The sequence below is a fragment of the Adelges cooleyi genome, unplaced genomic scaffold, assembly GCF_023614345.1.
Source record: "Adelges cooleyi isolate 19-005CV unplaced genomic scaffold, UGA_ACOO_1.1 ACOO_flye_CR_arks_rails_tigmint_CR_PRNA_651, whole genome shotgun sequence".
NCBI lineage: Eukaryota > Metazoa > Arthropoda > Insecta > Hemiptera > Adelgidae > Adelges > Adelges cooleyi.
Genome location: NW_026096352.1, coordinates 6,644,701 through 6,669,025, shown reverse-complemented (window position 1 = coordinate 6,669,025; position 24,325 = coordinate 6,644,701). Strand labels below are relative to the sequence as shown.

Sequence of the window (24,325 nt, the reverse complement as noted above, 5' to 3'; positions counted from 1 at the left end):
CCGTACACCGTAGTACATTAACCAATAACCAACTACCAACGGCGGTCGGCGTAGCGTTGTCCAACGTCCGTACTCCGTAGATCTGAGATCGTTGCAAATGCTATAGCTTATACGCCTAGTCTAGTAGTCTGTAGTGTAAAATACACTGTGTTATGTGTATTGTGTCGTTTTAAAGTATCAAGTAACAATCGAGTATAAAGATTTTTATGGTCTTATTGTGTTAAATTATATATTATGATTTGTGCCTAAAGCTATTTTTATGTGTGTCTTTTGTTTATTTAATAATTTTTTGTATTGATTTAATGTTTATTTATGTAAAAAACGTCGACATAAGACTTACTTGACATGGCTAAATTTGTGGTAAGTTTTTATAGTGTCTGTACTTACTAATGAATTGTGATATTTAATTGTTGTTTTATAATATGTGCGTTAGACTGAATTCTACCTACAGAAATTATTTTATCAATAATAGTTGAGTCTGAGATTTTAATGTTTACTTATTACTACAATTACATTATCTTAGTAACTTGTAGACATTTCCACTTAAGAAATCAAATCAATTAAAAATAAATACACCAACGAATCGTGTATATAAATTTATTTTGTTAGTAGGTACTATCACTTTTTTTTTGTTGTAAATTATTAGGTTAGAATGATGTAAAAAAAAAAATGTATAGTTATATTATATTATATAATATTTTCTATTTAATGGGGAACATAGAATTCAGTATTTACTGTTTATATTTGTATTGTTTTGTACTTTTACAAGTTATTTCATTTAAAGTACTGCTAATAAATTTGAAGTAATTAGAAGGCTAATTTTAGTGATTTTTGTTTTTAGTGTAGACTATATAAACCTACACCGGGACTATAGCTATATTTCGTCAGTTTTAATATATTGCCGGTCAAAAAAACTTGATTGCTGTTGCTAAAATAAATGGGTCATATTGACAGGCTTTTTTCATTTTATTAACAACTTTTTTCAAAGAATAACTATACAAAGTATCTAAATGTAACCAACACATATTTGATTGATAAGTATATAAGGAATAGAGGGCTGGAACCTAATAGTTAGAACTTTGATTTGTCAGACCATTAAACCGATTTCTACTAATTATAGGTCCAACCTTTATATGTTTGAGCATAGCTAACATTTTTTCTTGTATCAGGTATATATATTTTTTTCACTCCAACACACCCAAAAAACCTTTCTCAACAGAACCCTTTTGATTTGATTTTGATTTAGTCAACCTATCCATCAATGATAAATCTCATCTAATTTAGAAAACTACTATAGCGAAGCTCTAGTATAATTACTAAAATAAAACAGTATGTTTCGGTTAAACGTCAAGGCTGCACCATGTTACCCCAGAGCTCGTGGTACACGTGAGTCTGACGAAAATCTGCCATGCGTAAGTAGTGGGTGTAAAGTAAATGGTCTTATCCATATTTTATAGTCCAAGTATATAATCGTGCAGCGAATAAGCATCATGCTCCGGATGTCATGAGAGACTAAAATATACTATACTGCCACCGGCACTGGCAGCGTAGTTGTGAATTTAATTTTAATTCACTTGAATGCCAAGCTGATTTTTATCTCTTTTGCACCTTAAAATACCGAAATTCTAGAAAATAAAAAAAAACTACTATAGTATATGCACGAAGTTAGTTTAAAATTGGCCAGCTGCTACCGTTAACCTCTGTCAGGTTAAGTAACGGTAATATTTTTACAGTTTTTTTAAGGCCCCTCCCTTTTTGATCTTAAAAAACTCCTCAAATTTATTCTACGACTATTTGCTTATTAATATAATTAAAAAAAAAACAACACCTAATGACTGAAAGGTTTTATCGGGTTTTGGGTTAGTTTGGCTGCAAAGCCTCAGTACAATTAAAAAGTAACCTGGTTAGGCTTTAAACATATATTCAACACGGCATTGTTATTTATTTATTAACTATTTTAATAACATCTAAAACGAGCAAACTAGTACAGCATAAAAAATTAATAATAACTTATTTAAATACATACTAGAATAAAACAGTGCTATAATACACAAAATATACAACAAATTCCTAAGAATTCAAACAAATGTTTAAACTGACTAAACTTATGAGAAATCAATGTTTTGGGAATTACAGAATTTATTACACTCTTTTTTAATATTATACGATTAAGAGAAGCTTAACTCTATAGTTTTGTCGATGAAGAGGAATATAAAATGTTGGAGTAGATCTTAAGGAAACAGCAGGTACATTAATAGGAACTCAAGACTATAATTCAGAACAATTGATCGTACTATTAATACAATTTATAGAATCACAAAATATCAAGGTATTTCTGCCGATCAGAAAGGTTATTTTAATTACTGTTAAAAAAGCAATAAAAAAAAAATTAAAAAAAGCAATGATCAGGTATTCACTAACTCTACTGGTTTTATAAGCAAGTATTCTCAGAAACCGTGTTTGTAGGCTTTACATTTTTTCAATCATCCCCAATTGATAAGGAGACCAAAATAATAACCCATATTTAATATTGGCCATATTTCAGAAACATACAAGGTTTTGAGACAAATTGGGCTAGTAAATTCCAAGCAGTTCTTCTTGAAAGGTACACAGAGTCTTATTGTACATCTATGTTTTATATTTTGTGAACCATAAGTCAGGTTATAGTATAATGCCAAAGTCTTTAACATGATTAGATATTGTTAAATTCACACCAGCAATATTATAATTAAAGTTGTTAGTAAAATTACAATGAGTAAAAATGTTCTGAGGACATTTTGGGTTAACACACAAACCATTTTGTGCACACCAATGACTAAATCCAAATTACTCTGTAACTAAAAAAAGTCACAATGAGTCTTTATTTCAAGATAAAGTTTTACATCGTTGGCGAATAGTAGACACAGAGAAGACTGTATTACTTCTCTAAGTTCATTCATAAAAATAATAAACCAAAGTGGAGTTAAATGCCCCCCTCTGCAGCATTCCAAATGATATATAAATGAAAGATAAAAGAGACTCCTATTTTTACTTGTTGAGTCCTACCAGAGACATAAAAACGAAGCCATGGTAACATCGAGTCAAACACCATCGAATAACACCAAACTTTTCTCACTTTTTAATTAGAATAGAGTGATCATATTTATCTTTTATTACACAGCTATGTAAGTGTACACTTGAATAACTTAGGTTTATCGTTATTATTATTCAGGTTTTTGCTTTTTTATAATATATTTCTGGTGTTTTTAACTTTTAGGGTTTCGTTTTTGAAATAATTCTGGTTTTGTTTGTGTTTCACACTAGTTTGGGTACAAAGCTTTTTTTCTAATATTTTTGAGATTTTTTATGATCAAAACCAAAATAGTACTTGATAATAACATTGTGACTGTGATTTAATTCTTGTTTAAAAACATTTATTTTTATTTTTTCAGGTTGAATTTTCACCTCCTGTTAAACTAAACAACCAGGATATTGAGAATAATGAATTAGTTGCAAATTGTATAATATTGGCACCGTTTCAGAAACAAGCTCAAGTAGAATTTAAAAACATTAAACTTAAAGAAACAGCAGTCAGGTATCTTACAATAGTGAATCCACTCGACAAACCTAGACAGGTTATTATATTTATATTTATTATATTTTATGAACATTTTATGAAATACAATGTACTTCTAATATTTGGCATATTATTTTAACATTTGTTTTAGTTTACTTTACCTCCTCCAAGTGATGGTATATATTTTGATGTTTATGATTTTTCCTTGGAACCTAACTCTCAGCGGTTATTGACTATCACCTGGCAACCAGCAGAATATGGTAATATACGTAAATTGGTTAAAATAGAACAGAAGGATAGCAACAAGAAGTATGATTTTGTTGTGCTTGGAAGTTGTAATTTTCCTCCACACAAAAGATCAAAGGTATATAGTGTTTTATAATATTAATTTGTAGTTTAATTTTTAATAAAAATATCAACAGATGTATTCTTAAGGTTGAATATATATTTTTCATTATCATAACTCAACAACATTAAATTATTACTGCCGGTGACAGAGTTTTCATTGAGATTTTGGTATTTAAGTTATTATAGATAATTGTGTTGAGGGTCACAGTCGTAAATAATCGAACGACTGTGGCAGAAACTTAAACGTATGTGCCTGCGCAAACGATAGTAATATGTTTGATACTCTATCCCATATAAGAAAGGCAGCAAATAGCACATCTCAACTGAGGCCTTTAGCACTACCTGACCTGTCAAACCCCCTCTACGACAATGTCATCCGATGGTTGCCAACAGCTGTCCGCCGTGTTACTTGTGGAAGGAGAATTAGGTAAAGTGCGGCATGGGGATGCGCGAGACGGACAGACTTTGGTCATGCGTTTCTGCCTTTATTATTTGGGACAGAGTTTAGTTTCAGTGCACAGTCATTCTCTTATAGGCCGCAGTATACCTTTTACCTTTTCTACCTTTTTATTAATTATTTAGTAGAGCATTCTAATTATTAAAAATTGTAGTGTCATCTTTCAATTATTTTTATAGGTCCTTAATTCAAAAACATCAAATGTGTCAAAAAAATTAAAGAATTGTGGCCAGAAAAATAATGATATAAATAAAACAAGGCTCATAAACACTGATTTAGACCATGCTCCATTAATAAAAACAGCTTTGCAAGTGCGTAGGTCTAATGAGCAAGATGTTATACAATCGCCTCTAAGAAGACAAACTTACTTAGTCGGAGAAAAAGAAAATTATCCAGTTACTAAAAGAAACATATGCCGTGATACTCTCTTAATCAGTCCAGAACGCAGTATGAAACGACCAGACCAACAACGCCAAGACCATTATTTTAATAGCCATTTTAACTTACACAACAAAAGTTCCAGCCCTATGAGTGATGATTCTTTAGAAAAACCAATCAAATTAATACCTACTCATTCTCCATTTAATGATTTTTGTTTAACTCCATTGAAAAACAGTGAAAATTTGCTGTCTCCTTTTAGCACTACAAGAAAATCTCATAGTTTCGAGGAACAACAATTGAGTTTTGATATTCCAGATGGCGCATCAGCTTCAACTTCTTTAAATTCATTATTGGGTTTTAAGCCTATAGAGACATCAACTGTTTCTAAAGTATATACACCAGAAGAGAAAAAGCCAAATAGAGTATCTGTTAATCTTCTTAACATATATGAGAAAACATCTGAAGATGGAGAATCTAATAAGGCTAGCACTACTTATATAAAGGAAGATGTGTCTACAGAGTTAAATTCTTCACCAACATTGTCTAATAAAATAAATAGTAGTCAATGCACAACATTCTACAATTCTCATTACCGTTCAAGTAAAGTATTCAATTCAATAATTTTAATTTTAATAACAAAACAAAGCTATTAATAATGTTTGAAAATTAACTTAAAAATTTTAAGTTCAAATTTAAATTGCATTAGACATTTTATTTTAAGAAAATCAAATTTTTTTAGTTTTTTTTTTATAACTAAGTTCTTTTGACTTCTTACTTATTTAGGTGATATGTTTTAAATTAGAAAAACAGTAGATTTAATTTGTATTTGTTTTTATTACAGTGATTACATGCAGTGGTTCTAAACCTAAAAGGCCATCATTTGTAATAAAAAACTCGCCATACTATAAATGTAGTCCTAAAGCATCTGCTATTTCCAAGTCTAAATTGAAACAATATAGTAAGTAAATCTCATTATGTATTTAATATTTATGATGTTACGGCTCACTGAGTTTGGGTGTGATTGTCTATGTACTGCCCTTTTGTTATATTAATATTGTTATTCGAAACACTCATTGTTTTTTTAATACACATTATTAAAGGTATCAGTCCACTTAGATCATCTCGTATGAGAGCACCAAAGCTTGACAAATGTGATCAATATTTGAAATGCATAGCTAATCCTGATTTAGTTTATCATAACAATGCTGATGACCCTTTTTTAAAAATGTAAGTAAAATTAAATTTATTATTACATAATTGTTTTAAGTAATATGTAGATGTATATTATATATATATAGTATAATATGTATATATTTTTATTGGCACAACTTGCACAATATATTATATAGCCTGGTGTTTTATAAGTATTTTTTTGTTATGTCATTTGGAGACAATTGGGAGGTGGAAACTGAAAATATTAAAAAAAAATAAAAACAAGGGACACTTATGTACATATATATAAAGTTTATTAAGTAACCTTTTGCTACAACACATTACAATTTTATAGTTTTCTGTTAAAAACATGATTACACAGGTCGGTTTTAATTTTTAAAAAATTAAGAGTATAAACTACTAATTTTAAATGTAAATAATGTATAATATTTCTGTGAGTTGTACATTGATAGGTTTTTAAAATTGTACTAAGTAACAAAGTTATAAAAATGAAAAAATGTATAGAAAGTAGGTTTTTTGTTCACTAAATATTAGAAAACCTTTTAATTCCTTAAATGGAGTCGTGGAGAGTCATAATCTTTAAAAATAGTCGTAAAAGCGTGTAGGTCAAAGTGAAATGGTCATAGAAAAATAATTTTGATACCATTAAAAAGAGATAAATTTTATCCAGGTTACCCTAAATAAAAGCATTTAAAAAAGTAAAAAAATGTCAGAATTAAAACATAAATTATAAATCTTGGGTAAATAATATAAAAATGTAAACGATAGAACCTAGATAAAGTTCTTATTATTATTTTAAATATGTAAAAAAGAATTAGTCTACTATTATTATTTAGTCAATAATAGAGAATATATGTAGCTATGTTAAGACAAAAATATTTTTTTTTAATTCGCTGTCAAGGATGCTGTGATAGTCTGAAAAAATAAAAAATTTTGATTACTGAACTAATAATTACACAGTTTAACCTTTAAATTAAGATTTTTCAAAAAATTGCCTATACCTATTCCTTAATAAATGGGGGTATGACTTCTTCTCAACGCATTATATCTCTGCGGATTATATTAGTATATATGCTCACCTTCACAGAATCTACCAATATACGGCTATCACGGACGAAGTAAAATTTCTGTGTAGATATGTTTAGGTTTGAAAATAATATTAGACATTATGACAGCTATGATAATTAAAACAAAAATGAATAATAAATAATCACATTGCTGTATCAGTGAATATACACAATACTTATGAAACCACACAAACTATGCTCTGTCCACTTTCTTTGTTGGTGGTACTTTTTTTTTTAAGAAAGAATATAATATATTCTTTAAAGCAAAAATATAAGCACATACAAATTTAATTGTAATTTAAGTGTGACTTAAAACCTTGTGCGTAATGGTTAAATACTACAAAAAAATCAACCATAATAGAATTATTTAAGAAAATTATTTTTTTAGTTTTATGATTATAATACAAATTTTATAGGTCTCAGTATTATGAATCTGAATGGTTGAATCGTCAAGAATCAGATATGATTCGTTGGCTTAATGCACTACTGACACCAACTGACAAGCTAGTCGATGAAGAGCATTCTGGTGATTTGGAACAAGCGGCTATGGCCTGGGTAGAAGCGTCTAAAGAATCTCATAAAAATAAACCTATGCAATTTGCCACACAGAAAGATCTTTTTGTAGCACAGATATATAGACAGTCACCACAGCAATGGAGTGCTTTAAGAAAAGCTACAACAAATCTTATTACGTCTCAAAGTGTAGCTACTGTTCTATCAAAATTATCAATTTCTATTGAAAAAGATCTCATTACTGTAAGAGACGATCGTCAAATTCATTTAGATTTGAGTAAGTTTTAACTAAATAACATAATTACCTTATTATTATTTTTTTTTTTTGTAAAATTACTTTACATTTGCAGGTTTGAAAAAAAAGATTACAGATATGTTAAAATGTTACAATCCTATATGGTTTCGAATTGGATTAGAAGCTGTATATGGGCAAATTGTACCTGTCAGAGTTGGCTCTACTGACCTAGATGGTGTTGGATGGTTCATCCGCAAAAATTTATTTAATAACGATTATGTCAAACAGAAGTTTACGAAATCGACTGTACTTCAAGTTAACTTACCATCATTTAATGTAAGATAAAATTCTCAAATTTATTAGTAAACATTTTGGTTGCTTTATGATTATTATTAATTTTTGTGTTCTATTGTAGGTTGCTATGAAAAAGTTTATTTTAAGAAAAATACTTATGCTTATTTATTTTTTGGACCGAGCCAAAGAACAACAACTGATTAGACATAACCCATGCCTTTTTAAAGTTGATTCTCCTTATAAAGTGAGTTTTATTAGTTTATTATTTAGTTTGACTTGAGTATTAAAGTATTATGTTATAATTTTTAATTCCTGGCTTATTCTACGTTTTGTAGGCCCATCACTGCTTCCACTATACCCTTCCATGTATCAATATCTATAGCCATTCTTAAAACCGTTTTTGTGTATTGCACTGCTTATCTGTACAATCTAAAATCAATGGTCTCACCATTAATTATTCTGTATATGCTTCCATACCATAATTTTTCTTTCAATTTTTAAACCTATAGTCGTTTTGCACTTCCCTCACTACAGATAAAAAGCCAATACTGAAGAGCACAGGAGATAACCTTTTGTCTCAAACTGGTTTTGACTGGAAAACCTTTTAACATTTTAGACTTATACATAACTTTTCATTTAAAATGTTGTACATAATTTTTTACTTAACCCATAAGTTTTGCAAGTTTTCTTAATTCATTCATTAAATTCTTAATCAAATTCATAATTTTTTTTATTATTTGATCATGTCAATTTAATCAACTATTAACTTGATAACAATATTAACTCTGCTTGGACACTCCAATTATCTCCTTAGCTTATGATTTTATTAACACTTACTTCCTAAAATCATTTACTTTCGGTAGTATCTTGTCACCCACAATAAATCCAACTCCCAATTGTTGCGTGGTTCCACCACTATAAAAGAAGGTCTAGTTTACCAGACCTTGAACTACCATTTCCTGGTAACCTTCTTCCGTAATCACCATAATATTACTATTGTCAAATGTCTAGTTCGAACGATCTCACATTCCAAGTTCTAGTTGTAAAATCCTTAAGCTCCACTTTCATCCAAGGCATAAAATGCATAATGATGTCAACAAAATTTAATTTACAATTTTTAATTTTTAGAGCAGCTATGATTTTTTGATGGGATTTTGTGCTGATATGGTAACTGCTCATGGTGATATTACACGACGTCTACGTAGTATTGGGTATAACTTAACCCACAAACAAACTCATTTGGATGAAGTCAATTATGCAGTAAAATCATTAAACGATTTAAGAGATGGTACTAGAATCACTAGAGTGGTAGAAATATTGTTCAAAGGTAACCCTTTGTCACAAAAGTTACGATTACCAGCCATATCCAAACTGCAAAAAATTCATAACGTAAATTTAGCCATGGAAAGAATATCTGACCACATCACTATTGAAGGTAATATAAATACTCGTGATATTGTAAACGGTCATAGAGAAAAAATGCTTTCTCTTTTTTGGCAAATAATTTATAAATATCTCACTCCAAAGTATAACAATGCTGCAGCAAAAATTCAAAATTGGTGGAGAAATAGCAGTCTGAAATTAGTAGTACTAAAAAGAATAAGAGCTAAACGAATTGCAAAGCGTAACGTTGCTGCCACCAAAATACAAGCTCATGTTCGTGGATTTTTGCTTAGAAAAGAATGGCCTCTAATGAAAACAGAATTAATGAAGAACCGTGAAAAATTGCATGTGGCTTCCACTAAAATTAAACATTATTTACAAAAGAAATTAAAACTCTTAACAGAAGAAAGAAAACGCTTTATTATTTTAAGAAAAACAATTGTATATGTACAAAGAAAATTCAGAGCTAATGCTGCAATGAAACTTCAAAAACAAAAGTTTTTAAACCTTAAGACTTCTTCACTTACGATTCAGAAATGGTTCCGTGGTTATTTAGTTCGAAAGAACTGGAGTGTAATTAAAATAAATTTGGAGTCCGAAAAAACAAATCGAATAAATGCTATAAATATAGTTGTATGTGCTTTAAGGAAAAACTTAACTCCTACTCAAGATCGTTTAAATTTCTTAAAATTAAAACAAACTACAATATATATACAACAGTTGTTTATAGCCAACAAAATGATGAAAATTGAAATGAAACGCTACACTAATTTAAAATTGGCTACAATTTTCATTCAGAGAAAGTTTAGAGCTAATATCGCTATGAGACAACATAGGCATGCATATTTAAAAACTAGAAGTTCTACCTTACTTATTCAAAAAGTGTTTAGAGGTTTTGTGTTACGGAAAAACTGGCCTATGCTAAAAACTATTCTTCAAACTGAAAAAGAAAAACGAATTAGCTCAGCAAATCTAATTAAAAGAGTATTAAGAAAACAATTACCTCAAACACAAGAACGTCTTGACTTTTTAAAATTGCAAACAACTGTTATATTTGTTCAGAGGTTATACCGAGCAAATAAGATGATGCAAAAACAAAAGATTGAATTTAATTCTTTGAAGAGAGCCACAATATTCATTCAACGTAAGTTTAGAGCTAATATTGCAATGAGACGGGATAGATGTACATATTTAAATATAGTTACCTCAACTTTACTCATTCAGAAAGTGTTTAGAGGTTTTGCGTTAAGGAAAAATTGGCCTTTCTTAAAAACTATTCTTTTAACTGAAAAAGAAAAACGAATTCATTCATCAAATATAATAAAACGCATATTAAGAAAACAATTACCTCAAACACAAGAACGTCTTGACTTTTTAAAATTGCAAACAACTGTTATATTTGTTCAGAGATTATACCGAGCAAATAAGATGATGCAAAAACAAAAGATTGAATTTAATTCTTTGAAGAGAGCCACAATATTCATTCAACGTAAGTTTAGAGCTAATATTGCAATGAGACGGGATAGATGTACTTATTTGAATACTGTTACCTCAACCTTATTCATTCAAAAAGTGTTTAGAGGTTTTATGTTACGGAAAAACTGGCCTATGCTAAAAAATATTCTTCAAACTGAAAAAGAAAAACGAATTCATTCATCAAATATAATAAAACGCATATTAAGAAAACAATTACCTCAAACACAAGAACGTCTTGACTTTATAAAATTGCAAACAACTGTTATATTTGTTCAGAGATTATACCGAGCAAATAAGATGATGCAAAAGCAAATGATTGAATTTAATTCTTTGAAGAGAGCCACAATATTCATTCAACGTAAGTTTAGAGCTAATATTGCAATGAGACGGGATAGATGTACTTATTTGAATACTGTTACCTCAACCTTATTCATTCAAAAAGTGTTTAGAGGTTTTATGTTACGGAAAAACTGGCCTATGCTAAAAACTATTCTTCAAACTGAAAAAGAAAAACGAATTCATTCATCAAATATAATAAAACGCATATTAAGAAAACAATTACCTCAAACACAAGAACGTCTTGACTTTATAAAATTGCAAACAACTGTTATATTTGTTCAGAGGTTATACCGAGCAAATAAGATGATGCAAAAACAAAAGATTGAATTTAATTCTTTGAAGAGAGCCATAATATTCATTCAACGTAAGTTTAGAGCTAATATTGCAATGAGACGGGATAGATGTACTTATTTGAATACTGTTACCTCAACCTTATTCATTCAAAAAGTGTTTAGAGGTTTTATGTTACGGAAAAACTGGCCTATGCTAAAAACTATTCTTCAAACTGAAAAAGAAAAACGAATTCATTCATCAAATATAATAAAACGCATATTAAGAAAACAATTACCTCAAACACAAGAACGTCTTGACTTTTTAAAATTGCAAACAACTGTTATATTTGTTCAGAGAATGTACCGAGCAAATAAGATGATGCAAAAGCAAATGATTGAGTTTAATTCTTTGAAGAGAGCCACAATATTCATTCAACGTAAGTTTAGAGCTAATATTGCAATGAGACGGGATAGATGTACTTATTTGAATACTGTTACCTCAACCTTACTCATTCAAAAAGTGTTTAGAGGTTTTATGTTACGGAAAAACTGGCCTATGCTAAAAACTATTCTTCAAACTGAAAAAGAAAAACGAATTAACTCAGCAAATCTAATTAAAAGAGTATTAAGAAAACAATTACCTCAAACACAAGAACGTCTTGACTTTTTAAAATTGCAAACAACTGTTATATTTGTGCAAAGATTTTATCGATCAAATAAAATGATGCAAAAACAAATGAATAAATTTAACACTTTCAAGAGAGCAACATTATTGGTTCAACGTAAGTTTAGAGCTAATATTGCAATGAAGCGGGATAGAGAAGCCTACTTGAATGCTTTAAATGAGGTAAGTTTTCACATACTCACTGTATGTAGCCCTAAGAATTATGAAGGTAGCTCGCATGGTTTACATTTAATATTTGGCTTTATCGTTCTTCTTGGCATGGTATTTATTTCTTATAATAGTTCTTACTTTCAAGTTTTCAAAAAAAACTACTATTAAAGAAAACCAAAAAATTTCCTTTTTCATTAAATTTAGTGTAAACGGTGGCTTGCTGGCCATGCATTTCTTGTTAAAATGGAAATGGAAATGCGAGCTGCTGTAAAATTGCAAAAATGGACTAGAAATGTGTTAATTCATAAGCATTTGCAGAAGAAAAATATTGCTGCTTCAAAAATCCAAGCTGCTGTAAGAGGATTTTTGATAAGAAAAAAACTTCCACAACTTATAACCGATATAAACACTCAAAAACAAAATTATGCAGCTACATTGATACAGGTATTTATTATTAAGAACTTTTAGTTAGTCTTTGTCTGGTTATGTTAGTTTTGCCTTTAACATTTATCACATAAAGCCCTCAAGTTTCCCACCATCAATCTCAATCTTTTACTTTTTCATTTACAATACCAGGCGCTTTTTTATGTATTATACATTTCTTTTTTTCTGATTTCTTCCAACTCTTAATTTTTCTTGTTTCAGTCTGAATTACCTTTGTTAATTTACGTTGTCTACATACTGTAATCTTTGTTTCATGCCATTACTTTTAATTTTATAGTCCTTTCAATGGGTTGTTATGGAATGTTTACAATTTCTATTTCACTTTTTTTTTTTTAACTTTACAGTTATTATTTATGTAGAAATACAGTTTTTATTTTTATTAAGTTAAACAATTAAAAGAGGGGAAAATGTAATTACTAATTTAGATTTATGAGTTTGCTCGTAGAGATTTAATAATTGTGTAATTAAGCTTTTTTTTATTAAGTCTTGAATATTTACTTTAGTCTGTATGGAGAGGTTACCAGATACGTAAGAGATACGTTTGTAGACGAGAAACAATTCGCTTTCCCAAACAACGTGGTTTAACATTAGGTCGACGTCATAATGATGTAGAAGATGTATTGAGAAGACAAAAAAAGAATGAATATTCATATAAAGAGTTAGCTGCGGTTTTCTGGACGCTTGGTAAAACACAATATTACCTCATTTTTTTTCCCCCAAAATAATAATTTATTGTTGTAATTTTATAAAATTTAGAATTGTGTACTTCGCTATCTAAAGAGTTGTGCAAAAAGACAGCTGAAGGTACAATTGTTGATTATATTTTCCATTTTTTACAATATTCAAACCAATCACAACCTAGTGTAGAAGCTAGAGAACCAGCTATCCGAGTGCTTATTAATTTATTGCGTTACCATGAGACTTCTTGGTACATTTGGAGGGTATGTATGATATAAATTGACTTATTAGTAACTTGATGTAATAGTATATTATTTTCATATCATCAGAGAACAGTTAATGCTGATATGGTAAAAGATTTAATTAAAATTATGAAGACAAGCTGTGGTAAAATTGGTGCTAACAAATTATACTGCTCAATTTCAACATGGCTCTGGATTGTATTACAAGATCCAGAAAAAAAACGAGTAAATAAATTCATTCTAGATTTTAGAAAATAAATATAGGATTCGGCAGTGAGGTATATGTTTGTTAAAAACCAATAAACCACTTAGTTTGAAATTAAATGAAATTTGTTTTCCAAAGGTCAATTAATAATTCTATTTTGTTATAACATAAAGAATTTGACTAAAGAAGAAATATAATTGCATGGTGACAGGATCTGGCAATCACGGTGGCCTCTTAATGTCCCTATGCAGTGAAATGAGGCGCCCTGGAAAATAGGAGTGTTGCAATAGAAGATTATTTTTAGCTCTTAAATCAAATTTCTTTATTTTTTTTATGTTACAACAAAATGACATAATTTAATTAATTTTTGGAATAAACTTCTATTCAAATTAAGTGGTTTATTTATTTTGGAAAAAAGTCATACTGCTAGATCTGTATATTAAAATACATTATGTATACACTAAATATCGTTTTAAACAAGTATAAAATAATAATTGTCAATCTTATATTGTGTTGCAGATAATACAGAACATTACAGTTGTGGCAATAGATCTTAAATTCATGTTGGATACATTAAACAGAAAGTACAAAACACGAAAGGTCGATAAAAAAATGATGGCACTACCATCGACGAGGCCAACGTGGAATATTGGTTCTAAATGTCAAAAATGTTTTGAATCTGACCTATATGCTACGACTCAGCTTTGTAAACTATTGAACATTAAGTGATTTTTTTTATAACTTTTTAATTCATAATTTATGTGTTGATTTATTTTTATCATATTTTAACAATATTTTACAGTTTTTTATCATCTCATTAATTACTATAATTTGTTTTAATATTTATTAATGGAATTATGATTTATTGACCTAATTTTTATTAGCTTGTAGTTTTTCATATTTTTTACAATTTCTTTTTTTTACTTAAGTTTATATAAATATATCTACTTAAATGAATACAGCTGTAAACTATAATAGTAATTATTTTGTTTTTATCTTAAAGAATAATATAGTTATATTGATAAATTAAAAACTTTGATATTGTTAAGAAAATTAAAGTATGAATGATTTAAAATAAGTACAGGTTTTATAAATAAATGTTTATGATTGCTAGATACTATACTATAACTTATAGTTACATAAGATGAATACCTAGTGAAATTTGTATCAATCAAATAAAAAAGTAATATTAAAAAATATATTTATAATATTAATGAACATACATATTACATTGGGGTATTAGGTTACCAACAAGTAAAATTTTGCTTGATTATAGATATCTGATTATTTGATAATAGTTATATTTTTATAGGTACTACAAATAAATATAAGTTACAGTATGCATGTATTAAACCCAAGATTTAATTTTAAGAAATTTTAACTTGGTTAAATGCATTTATCACATTAAGCCTTAATCAAATATTCAATAGTTAAAAATTGTATTTTATTTTTTATAAATGTGTGGTTTGCCAAATAATTTTAATTTAGAGAAATTACAATTTTAGATGATAATATGTTGTATGACATATTACTGTAGGAGTTTTTTTGGTGTGCTAGTATATTCTTAATAGAATAGACTATATATTATTACAGATCATACAATTTTGTGAGATTACTTAAAAAGAAGTGGATGTTAATGATAAATATAGACAGATGTGTACTGTGGAGTGAATAAATAAATTGAAGTGTATTTAGGACTTGGCTGTCCGACTCTATTTGGTAAAGTGGAAAAAAACAAGGGTCTACACGCATATATTTGTACACTTTTTGCATAGTTGATTTGTAAGTTAAGAAAAAAATAAATCAAACATATAAATGCAAATGGTCAAAGTAGTCAGTTCAAGCCACAAAAATGGCAACACATTCTTTTATTTATACCCTTTGCTTATATTACTATAATACCTACTAGTAGGTACCTACGAATACATATTGCTATAAAATTGTTCATATTTATTAAATGTTGATATTGATATCGAGTGTTGACTGATAAGCATTATCATTTGGAATCAGCCGGATTTGTAAGCGATCGAAGGTCAAGGGGTTGATCCTTACATGTTTTGGACGGCTAAAATCATGACAAACATCAGACAAACGGTTTTGAAAATTCCTAAGCGTATTCAAACCCTAAGGACTTACTTAGAAGTTGCGCATAATATTAAAGTAGTCGGTCGAAAATAGAGAGTGGTTTTGGGAATTTATACATGTTTTTTTTATTCCATGATTTTTATTCGTTTATTCCATTGATTTTTTATCGTATTGTCACGTGTTTTTAGAGCCCAAATTCCGATAGTACTTGCCGCCGATGTCAAGTAAATATTAAATAAAAACATTCCGCCTTTTCTTGAACGGTCGATCGTTGCATTATTCGATGTTTCAACCATGTGTTTTTTTAATACATAGGTTTTAGAATATTTTTCTTGAACTTTTTTTTTTTGAATTTCTCTTGACAGGACAATTAAATTAGAATATTACATTATGGTTCGTAAGAAAATCGACAATCGGATCAGAACTCTGATCGAAAATGGTGTGACGGCTGGCCATCGAACAATGTTTGTTATTGTCGGAGACAAAGGCAGAGACCAGGTAGTTTTAACATTATATTTTATCATCATAGAAAGAATAGGTATCTAGTAGATTCTCAAGAAATATCTTCAAAAGGTTTTGTCGCTTTACTCAACATGAGGGTGGAATTTACAACAGGTCTCATTGATGGATATACCATCTAAGTAATATAATGTTTGAACGTTTTCAATAAAAGTTGACCACGTTAACATTAATTTCCCCTATGTCTGCTAAATAATTTTGTAGAAATTACAACATATTGTTACGGTTAACTTGTAATGTGACCAACCTAGATAATAAAAAAATGTGTTCCATTAGATTTTCAATAGGTACTTAATTTTATAACATATTTTGGTTAATTGTTATACTTATTTTAGGTTGTTATATTACATCATATGCTAACAAAAGCAGCTGTCAAAGCACGGCCAAATGTGTTATGGTGCTATAAAAAAGAGTTGGGATTTAGCAGGTAATGTATTAATAGTACAAATTTAGCTTCTATCTTATAATGATATGTTCTATGTATAATCTATTATATTTAGTCATCGTAAGAAACGTATGAAGACTATTCAACATAAAGTTAAAGCTGGCAAGTTAAATGTTAACGAGGATGACCCGTTTGAGTTGTTTGTTGCTTCAACTAATATTCGTTATTGTTATTATTCTGAAACGCATAAAATTCTTGGAAACACATATGGAATGTGTGTACTTCAAGTAAGATAATAATAAATTGAAACATTCATTTTTGCATAATACTATACTACTGTAATCATTCAATTATTATATAAAGGATTTTGAAGCTTTGACACCAAATCTGTTAGCGCGTACCATTGAAACAGTTGAAGGTGGTGGTTTAATAATATTTTTATTAAGATCATTAAAGTCTTTAAAACAGCTTTACACACTTACCATGGATGTTCATGAAAGATTTAGAACAGAAGCTCATCAAGATGTTGTTGCTAGATTTAATGAAAGGTTAGCTATTTTATTTTGTTAACATGCTCTTTTTTTTTTATAGTTGTATTTATAAATATATTTTTAATTTCCTAAATAGGTTCATGTTATCTTTAGTATCATCTGAAAGGTGTTTGGTAGTAGATGATCAATTAACAGTGTTGCCTATTTCATCAAAAGTGCTTGATTTAGTTCCTACCGATAAAATAACTGAGCCAACAATCAATGATCAAGAATTAACTGCTCTAAAAGAAAATATGAAAGATACACAGCCTGTTGGATGTTTAGTTAATTGCTGTAAAACTGTTGATCAGGTATAAAATTTATTCTAATTGGAAGAAGTCTACAAAATCTTATAGTATTGTGTTTAGGCGTGCATCACTCTAATTAGTCAATCATTCAAGACACAATTTGTAGATGTCTTAATTTAAAATATTTGCTATGAATTTTTTTTCATGTTTTTTTATCTGCTAATTATTTCTTTTTTGGTCCCTAAAATTAACTCGTCTTTAGTCATGCCAATTAGATGGTTAAAAATTAAATAATTAATAAACAAATTTTAGATTTGTCTTTAATTTTGACATTTGAATGGTTTTGACCAATACTGTGACTAACAATGTATTATAAATAGAATGCAGTAAATCTATAAAATAAAAATACATAAATCTAATAAACCTAACAGTTAGTAACAAGGTAACTATTTTTAAGTATAAATTTATATTTTTTAGGCTAAAGCATTATTGACTTTTATTGAAGCAATCTCCGAAAAAACCCTTAGGTCTACTGTGTCTTTGACAGCGTCACGTGGTAGAGGGAAATCTGCCGCTCTCGGTATAGCTGTTGCTTCCGCAGTTGCATTCGGTTACTCTAATATTTTTGTCACATCACCTTCCCCTGAAAATTTAAAAACGTTTTTTGAGTTTGTTTTTAAAGGTAAAATATTTACTACTACTTTTTGAGCTGGCTAAGCCAGTCTTTTGCATTCTCTATTATTAAGATTTATGGGTCCTTGTATAATTTATGTAATTAGGTTTCGATGCTCTTGGGTATCAAGAACATTTGGACTATGGAATAGTTAGATCGACTAATCCTGATGACAATAAAGCATTGGTTCGTGTAAATATATTTAGAGATCATCGTCAAACAATTCAGGTATGTTGGTTTGATAGTTTATCTATTATCATGGTTGTTTAATGTAATCTTTTTTTGGTGGTACTCATAGTACATAATTCCAGCAGATTCTAGCAAATTGAGTCAAGCAGAATTGGTAGTAATTGATGAAGCTGCAGCTATACCACTTCCACTAGTAAAAGCCATGCTTGGTTCTTATTTAGTATTTTTAGCTTCAACAATCAATGGGTAAACTTGTATTATTTTATTGTTATGAACAATAATTATGTAATATTGATTTATAATTCTTTTATGTGTGTAGATATGAAGGAACGGGTAGATCGTTATCTTTGAAACTATTGCAACAGCTTCGATCACAAGCAACTCCTATTGGGAACAATACAAATGATAAAGCTGGTCAAAATGCTATAACTGGACGATTTTTAAAAGAAGTTAGTTAGTAGTATAATAACAACAATACATTTTATTATATGTTCTCTAAAATTTTCCTAAATGATCTTTAAAATTCTTGTATACACTCGCTCCTTTACTGCTGTAACTATACAACATACTTCAGAATTCTGAACGCTTTCTCAATTCTTTTTTTTATGCTATTTGTATATTACGTAGGTAGGCTTATTAAAACTTATTATTCACATTAATAAAAATAAATAACATAAATTTATGATTTCCTATTACAACAGTTTTAGATGGATATTTTTGTAATTTCTTTTCTACATCCACAGTTTGGTAAATTTTCCGTTTTTTGTGGATTCTTTTAGCATTTTTATTCATGTAATAAATCTATAGTTCTGAAATCTTGCACACAAGATACTTTATAAAGCCAGAAATGGAAAGTTTACTACTCCCCTTTAAAAAAAATAAACTAAAATTGTACAGATTTTATGTCTTAAAATTACAGCATTGTACAACTTTTGAAAAATTGTTGAATTACTTGGAAACTTGTGTAGGATAATCTGGATTTAATACAACCAATACACAGTGAAAAACCAAAACTATAACATCTCTTTCTGACAGAAGGGATAGAAAACACAATTTCAAAAACATATCCTATCTATAAAAATAACAAAATATATCCTTATATCTTCTGCAACTTGATGTATCTGCATGAAGTGTGGGTGCTCTTAACTTTATTTTCAGAATGACCCTCCATAAACCTCCTCCATGACGTAATGATAATGACGTCAGTACTGTGACACTTGACATGACAAAATTGTTTTTTGTTTATGTGTTAATATGTTTTTTCTATATATTTTATTTTTAGGTGACTCTTGAAGAATCTATACGTTATAAACCAGGTGACGATATTGAAAAATGGCTTACACAACTGTTGTGCCTGGATGCTACAAATATTGCTCCATTACTGTCTGGTTGCCCTCCACCTGACACATGTGAATTATACTATATCAATAGAGATACTTTGTTTTGTTATCATAAAGCATCGGAAGCTTTTTTACAACGTATTGTTTCGTTATATGTAGCTTCACATTATAAAGTAAATGACTGAATAACTAAACATACTTAATTATTGAATTGACTTATTGATATTTGATTGAATATATGTATGTATTTTGTTTTATAACAGAACAGTCCTAATGATCTTCAAATGATGTCAGATGCTCCAGCACATCATTTATTTTGTCTTCTTGGGCCTGTTGCTTTAGATATGAAAACATTACCTGAAGTATTGTGTGTGATTCAAGTATGTATAAGGCAATTATTTAATTTATGCTGTAGTTTAACCCGTGATCACTCGCATGCGAAACAGAGTGCCGCATATAAGATAATTTTGTTATTTATAGAAAACATGTTATGTGTATCATAATAGGTGGAATGTGTACCTTTTATTATCACATGTTGAAGTTATTATACTTGATCAATTAAATACTTTGATTACTTCTAACGGAGAAATACTAGCGATAAGTAAAGGTTATGAGTTTTATAAATATTTTATGCAGTTTTAACGATTGCGGAATATAAGTCCGCGTGTGGGTAGCTACGATTGGGAATATCATGCGAGTGACCTCAGGTTAAAAATATTTGATAATATAACTGCAAGTTTTCTGTTAGGACAGAGTAGCTGAACTGTTATAGGAAACCTCAACAGTGACTTAGATTATTTGGGTCAACAAATTTGCCTATAAAACGTGTTACTGTAAATTACAGACAACAATTTTTTTTGTAAATAAACTTTTTTCATTAGGTATGCCTTGAAGGAGAAGTATCTCAAACATCAGCAACAGAAGCATTAAAACGTGGTAAAAGAGCTGCTGGTGATCTTATACCATGGACAATATCTGGGTGTTTTCAAGACGAACAGTTTCCTTCTTTATCTGGAGCTCGTATTGTACGCATAGCCACTCATCCGGACTATCAAAGTGTAAGCTATTTAAGCTAGAATACTTAAAATTCATTAGAAACATAAAACTTAGGATAATTTAGTTGGGGCCTGATAGTAACATTTCATAGAGGATTAAAAGTCAACTAATTTAAATCATGTGTCATCTTGTCAAGACGTCATCTTGTAAGCACTTCTTGAATTAGTAACTACAAATTAGCTTTATGCAAAATGTATTTTTTACCAAATTGAATACATATTTTTTCTTCTGTTGGACATGTAGAAAATGATCTATGCTAATTGCTACTTCATTTATAACATACCTTAGTTTTTATTATATTCTAGTCCTTGATTTTTTGTGACTTCCTCGTTTGCATTCACATTTAAAACTACTTTACACCAGTGTTACTCATTCCTTACTTTTTAACAAAAAAAAATTAGTGTGTTATTATTATATATAACTTCTATATCGCACCATTGCTTAAAAAGTGACACAACTGAAAAAACATGACTTTCGACGTTATTATAGCATATTTAAAATAAATATCATTTTTTTAGTCACTTTTGGTATTACAATATTTTACTGACAATACTATTATTAAAAATAGAGAATGTCGACAGTTTCTAGGGAAGAGGAGCATACATAGAGAGTATAGTGAAAAAACCAAATAAATTGATCAATTCATGAAGTTACAAAAAATTTTGTACTTTTTTAAATGACTATTAGAAAATTAAATTTTTCCAGTTGTGTTACTTTTTAAGCAGGGGTGCGATATGCTTTTATCAGCATACATAATATAATATTATTACATTATGTTATCAGGTAGTTTTATCATTACAGGTATTACAATAAAGGTTGTTTACTTGGACTTAGCCTTTCTACCTAATCCTTAGTACAATTTATTTAATATGCAAACTAACATTGTCTTTGATATTACAGATGGGTTATGGCTCTAGAGCTTTGTCGTTGTTAAAAATGTATTATGAATTTTTAATTCCCAATGTTGAGGAAGGAAATTTACCTAAAGAAAATATTGAATCTATTCAAGATGAAGAAATAAATATACTTGAAGAAAGAATAGGTAATTTGTTTTTATTTATTTAAGATATACCATATTTTTTATTTATGTATTTCAATATACAGAACCACGCAATAACTTGCCTCCATTATTACTAAAATTAAGTGAAAGACCTCCAGAGCGCCTTGATTACATTGGAGTTTCATTTGGTCTAACAGGTCCATTGTTAAAATTTTGGAAAAAATCTGGTTTCATTCCTCTGTATATAAGGTATTAATTATTTTATCTAATCTATTAAATTTGTTAAACATCATTAAAGAATTGTATCGTTAATTTCAGACAAACTAATAATGAATTAACTGGTGAACATTCATGTATTATGATTTCATCATTGAATTCTCCGGATTCATCAAAAAATCCAAATTGGCTTCCTCAGTTTTGGACAGATTTTCGCCGACGTTTTATATCTTTGCTAGGTTACCAGTTTCGAAAATTTTCTCCTCAACTAGCTCTTGGGGTTTTGCACAATACAAATATAGAATTACCATCAGAAAGAAGTAAGTGCCATTTGTCACCAAATGAAATAAATATTACATAAAATTATATCAAACTGGAAATGTACACAATTTTTGTTTGCGTTATGTTAGTCGTCTCTAACATTTATCAACTATGTATACAGTCCCAAAATGACTGTTTAATGGTCAATAATAAGTCCCATATTACTACACGTTTTTTTTTACAAGAATATGTGTAAAATGTTATCATATATGAAAATGTAAGCGTTACCTAAACATTGTTTTCATGTATGGGATGTAGCGTGACTTAAAGTGCACAGGGCAAAATCATGACATTTGTAAGGTCTTTTGATAAATCGGTTCAAGGTCTTCGTCAGAATTGACAGAAAAAGGGAATGTGTGAAAAATATTATTAAATATACTGTATACATTTTTAAAATCAGTTTTAGGAAATTACATAATTTTAACATTATTTTTATTTTTATGTTATAAATACCTGAATAATAGTTTACAAGGGATAGATTTAAATTAAAAATTTTAATATTAGATATGTTGAGTAAAATGGAGCTGGATATTCATTTGAGTGTATATGACGTTCTTCGATTAGAAAAATATTGTAACAATATGGCGGATTACCACCTAATAATGGACCTTTTACCAACATTGTCTAAACTATATTTTCAAAACAAGTTTGGAGATACACATTTCTCAGCTGTGCAAAAAGTAAAACTGCAAACAAATTGTCAAGTATTTTATTCAAATAATATGGAATTGTATGTTTTTACAGGCATTACTATTAGGGTTAGGCCTACAGTATAAAAATGTAGAAGAACTTGCTACTCAATTTGACTTAGTACCTTCACAGTTATTGGGATTATACAATCGTATGATGCGCCGAATGTTACAAACAATAAATACTATTATGGAACAAAATGTCGATAATGAAATGCCTACAATACAGCCAATAGCTGACAATGAGCTAAGACCATTGGCAAAGCCTTTGGATGAAGAATTAGAGCAAGCTGCTAAGGTATAGTTAAAGAATACTATAAATAAGCTATAATTAATTGATGTTTATTAATAATGTTATAGGTTTTGAAAAAGAAGCAACGCATTGAATTAGAAAAATTAAAACAAGAAAATCTAAATAGATACGCAATAAAGGGTACTGAAGATGAATGGGGCAGAGCATTAGGAAAAACTGGTAAAGCTAAAAGTCTCATTAGTGTTAAAAGGTAATTAAAAAGTACTGAATTATATTTAACTGTATTCTTATATAAAATATATTTTTAGTGGAGAAAAAAGAATAGCAGATCAACCAACTAATGAGTTAGAAGAAGCAATGGAACCTAAAAGAAAAAAGACCAAGAAGAAATTCAAAAAAAAATAATTGTTTTTAATTATTGACACTAAATAAACAACAATTGTTCTTATTTTATTTTATTTTAATGTGTTAATTTAAACATGAGTATTAACTAGTAGGTAAGGATCTATTTTGCAATAATTATCACAATGGTTAAATAGAATTACGCTGGGGATGCAATTAACATCATTTGACATTAAAGATGAAATATATTACAATATATTGACCCCGTTCTTGCAGATCACATCAAGTCCAAAATAGAAGTTTTAGACTTTATGACTTATGGGTAAAGAATATTGTAATTTTGTATTCACTTGGTTGTTGAAGTATAAATTATTTTTGAAATTATTGTTATAATCTTTTTTATCTTATCAGGTAGTAATAACTAACAAATGCTGTAGTATTTTTCTTTTACTCTTTACAACTTGTATACTAATAATAATAATGTGGAAGAAAAAAAACTATTTTGGACTTATAAAATCATGCATTTAACCACTATAAACGAAACATGAATTTCCAGGAAATTATGTTTTCTTTATTCTTAT

General features: G+C 28.8%; 2 protein-coding genes across 14 annotated transcripts; both read left to right on the top strand.

The window, feature by feature from the left end:
- The first annotated feature begins 1 nt into the window (after position 1).
- LOC126844397 (protein abnormal spindle) lies at positions 2-14,935 on the top strand. 12 transcript variants are annotated; one of them, XM_050582570.1, is made up of 16 exons: positions 2-360; positions 3,432-3,614; positions 3,708-3,920; positions 4,541-5,342; positions 5,584-5,700; positions 5,843-5,969; positions 7,399-7,772; positions 7,846-8,066; positions 8,146-8,268; positions 9,153-10,755; positions 12,136-12,341; positions 12,648-12,773; positions 13,277-13,457; positions 13,530-13,714; positions 13,781-13,918; positions 14,418-14,935. In XM_050582570.1, the coding sequence occupies exons 1-16, from the start codon at positions 346-348 to the stop codon at positions 14,625-14,627; spliced, it is 4,824 nt and encodes a 1,607-aa protein (XP_050438527.1). In that variant the 5' UTR covers positions 2-345; the 3' UTR covers positions 14,628-14,935. The 12 variants fall into 12 exon arrangements, with proteins under 12 accessions (XP_050438527.1, XP_050438525.1, XP_050438523.1 ...); XM_050582568.1 differs by having other exon boundaries at positions 11,446-12,341; XM_050582566.1 differs by having other exon boundaries at positions 9,153-10,471; positions 11,162-12,341; positions 14,418-14,929.
- A 1,258-nt stretch (positions 14,936-16,193) lies between these two features.
- Positions 16,194-23,860, top strand: LOC126844625 (RNA cytidine acetyltransferase). Of its 2 annotated transcripts, none has more exons than XM_050582938.1 (19): positions 16,194-16,481; positions 16,838-16,929; positions 17,003-17,174; positions 17,251-17,435; positions 17,515-17,728; positions 18,143-18,347; positions 18,445-18,566; positions 18,637-18,773; positions 18,847-18,976; positions 19,810-20,040; positions 20,131-20,247; positions 20,749-20,925; positions 21,824-21,965; positions 22,028-22,172; positions 22,242-22,459; positions 22,965-23,140; positions 23,205-23,447; positions 23,510-23,621; positions 23,711-23,860. In XM_050582938.1, exons 1-19 carry the CDS (start codon positions 16,374-16,376, stop codon positions 23,725-23,727), a joined length of 2,943 nt encoding a protein of 980 aa, XP_050438895.1. In that variant the 5' UTR covers positions 16,194-16,373; the 3' UTR covers positions 23,728-23,860. The 2 variants fall into 2 exon arrangements, with proteins under 2 accessions (XP_050438895.1, XP_050438893.1); XM_050582936.1 differs by having other exon boundaries at positions 23,510-23,652.
- The last annotated feature ends 465 nt before the right edge of the window (positions 23,861-24,325 follow it).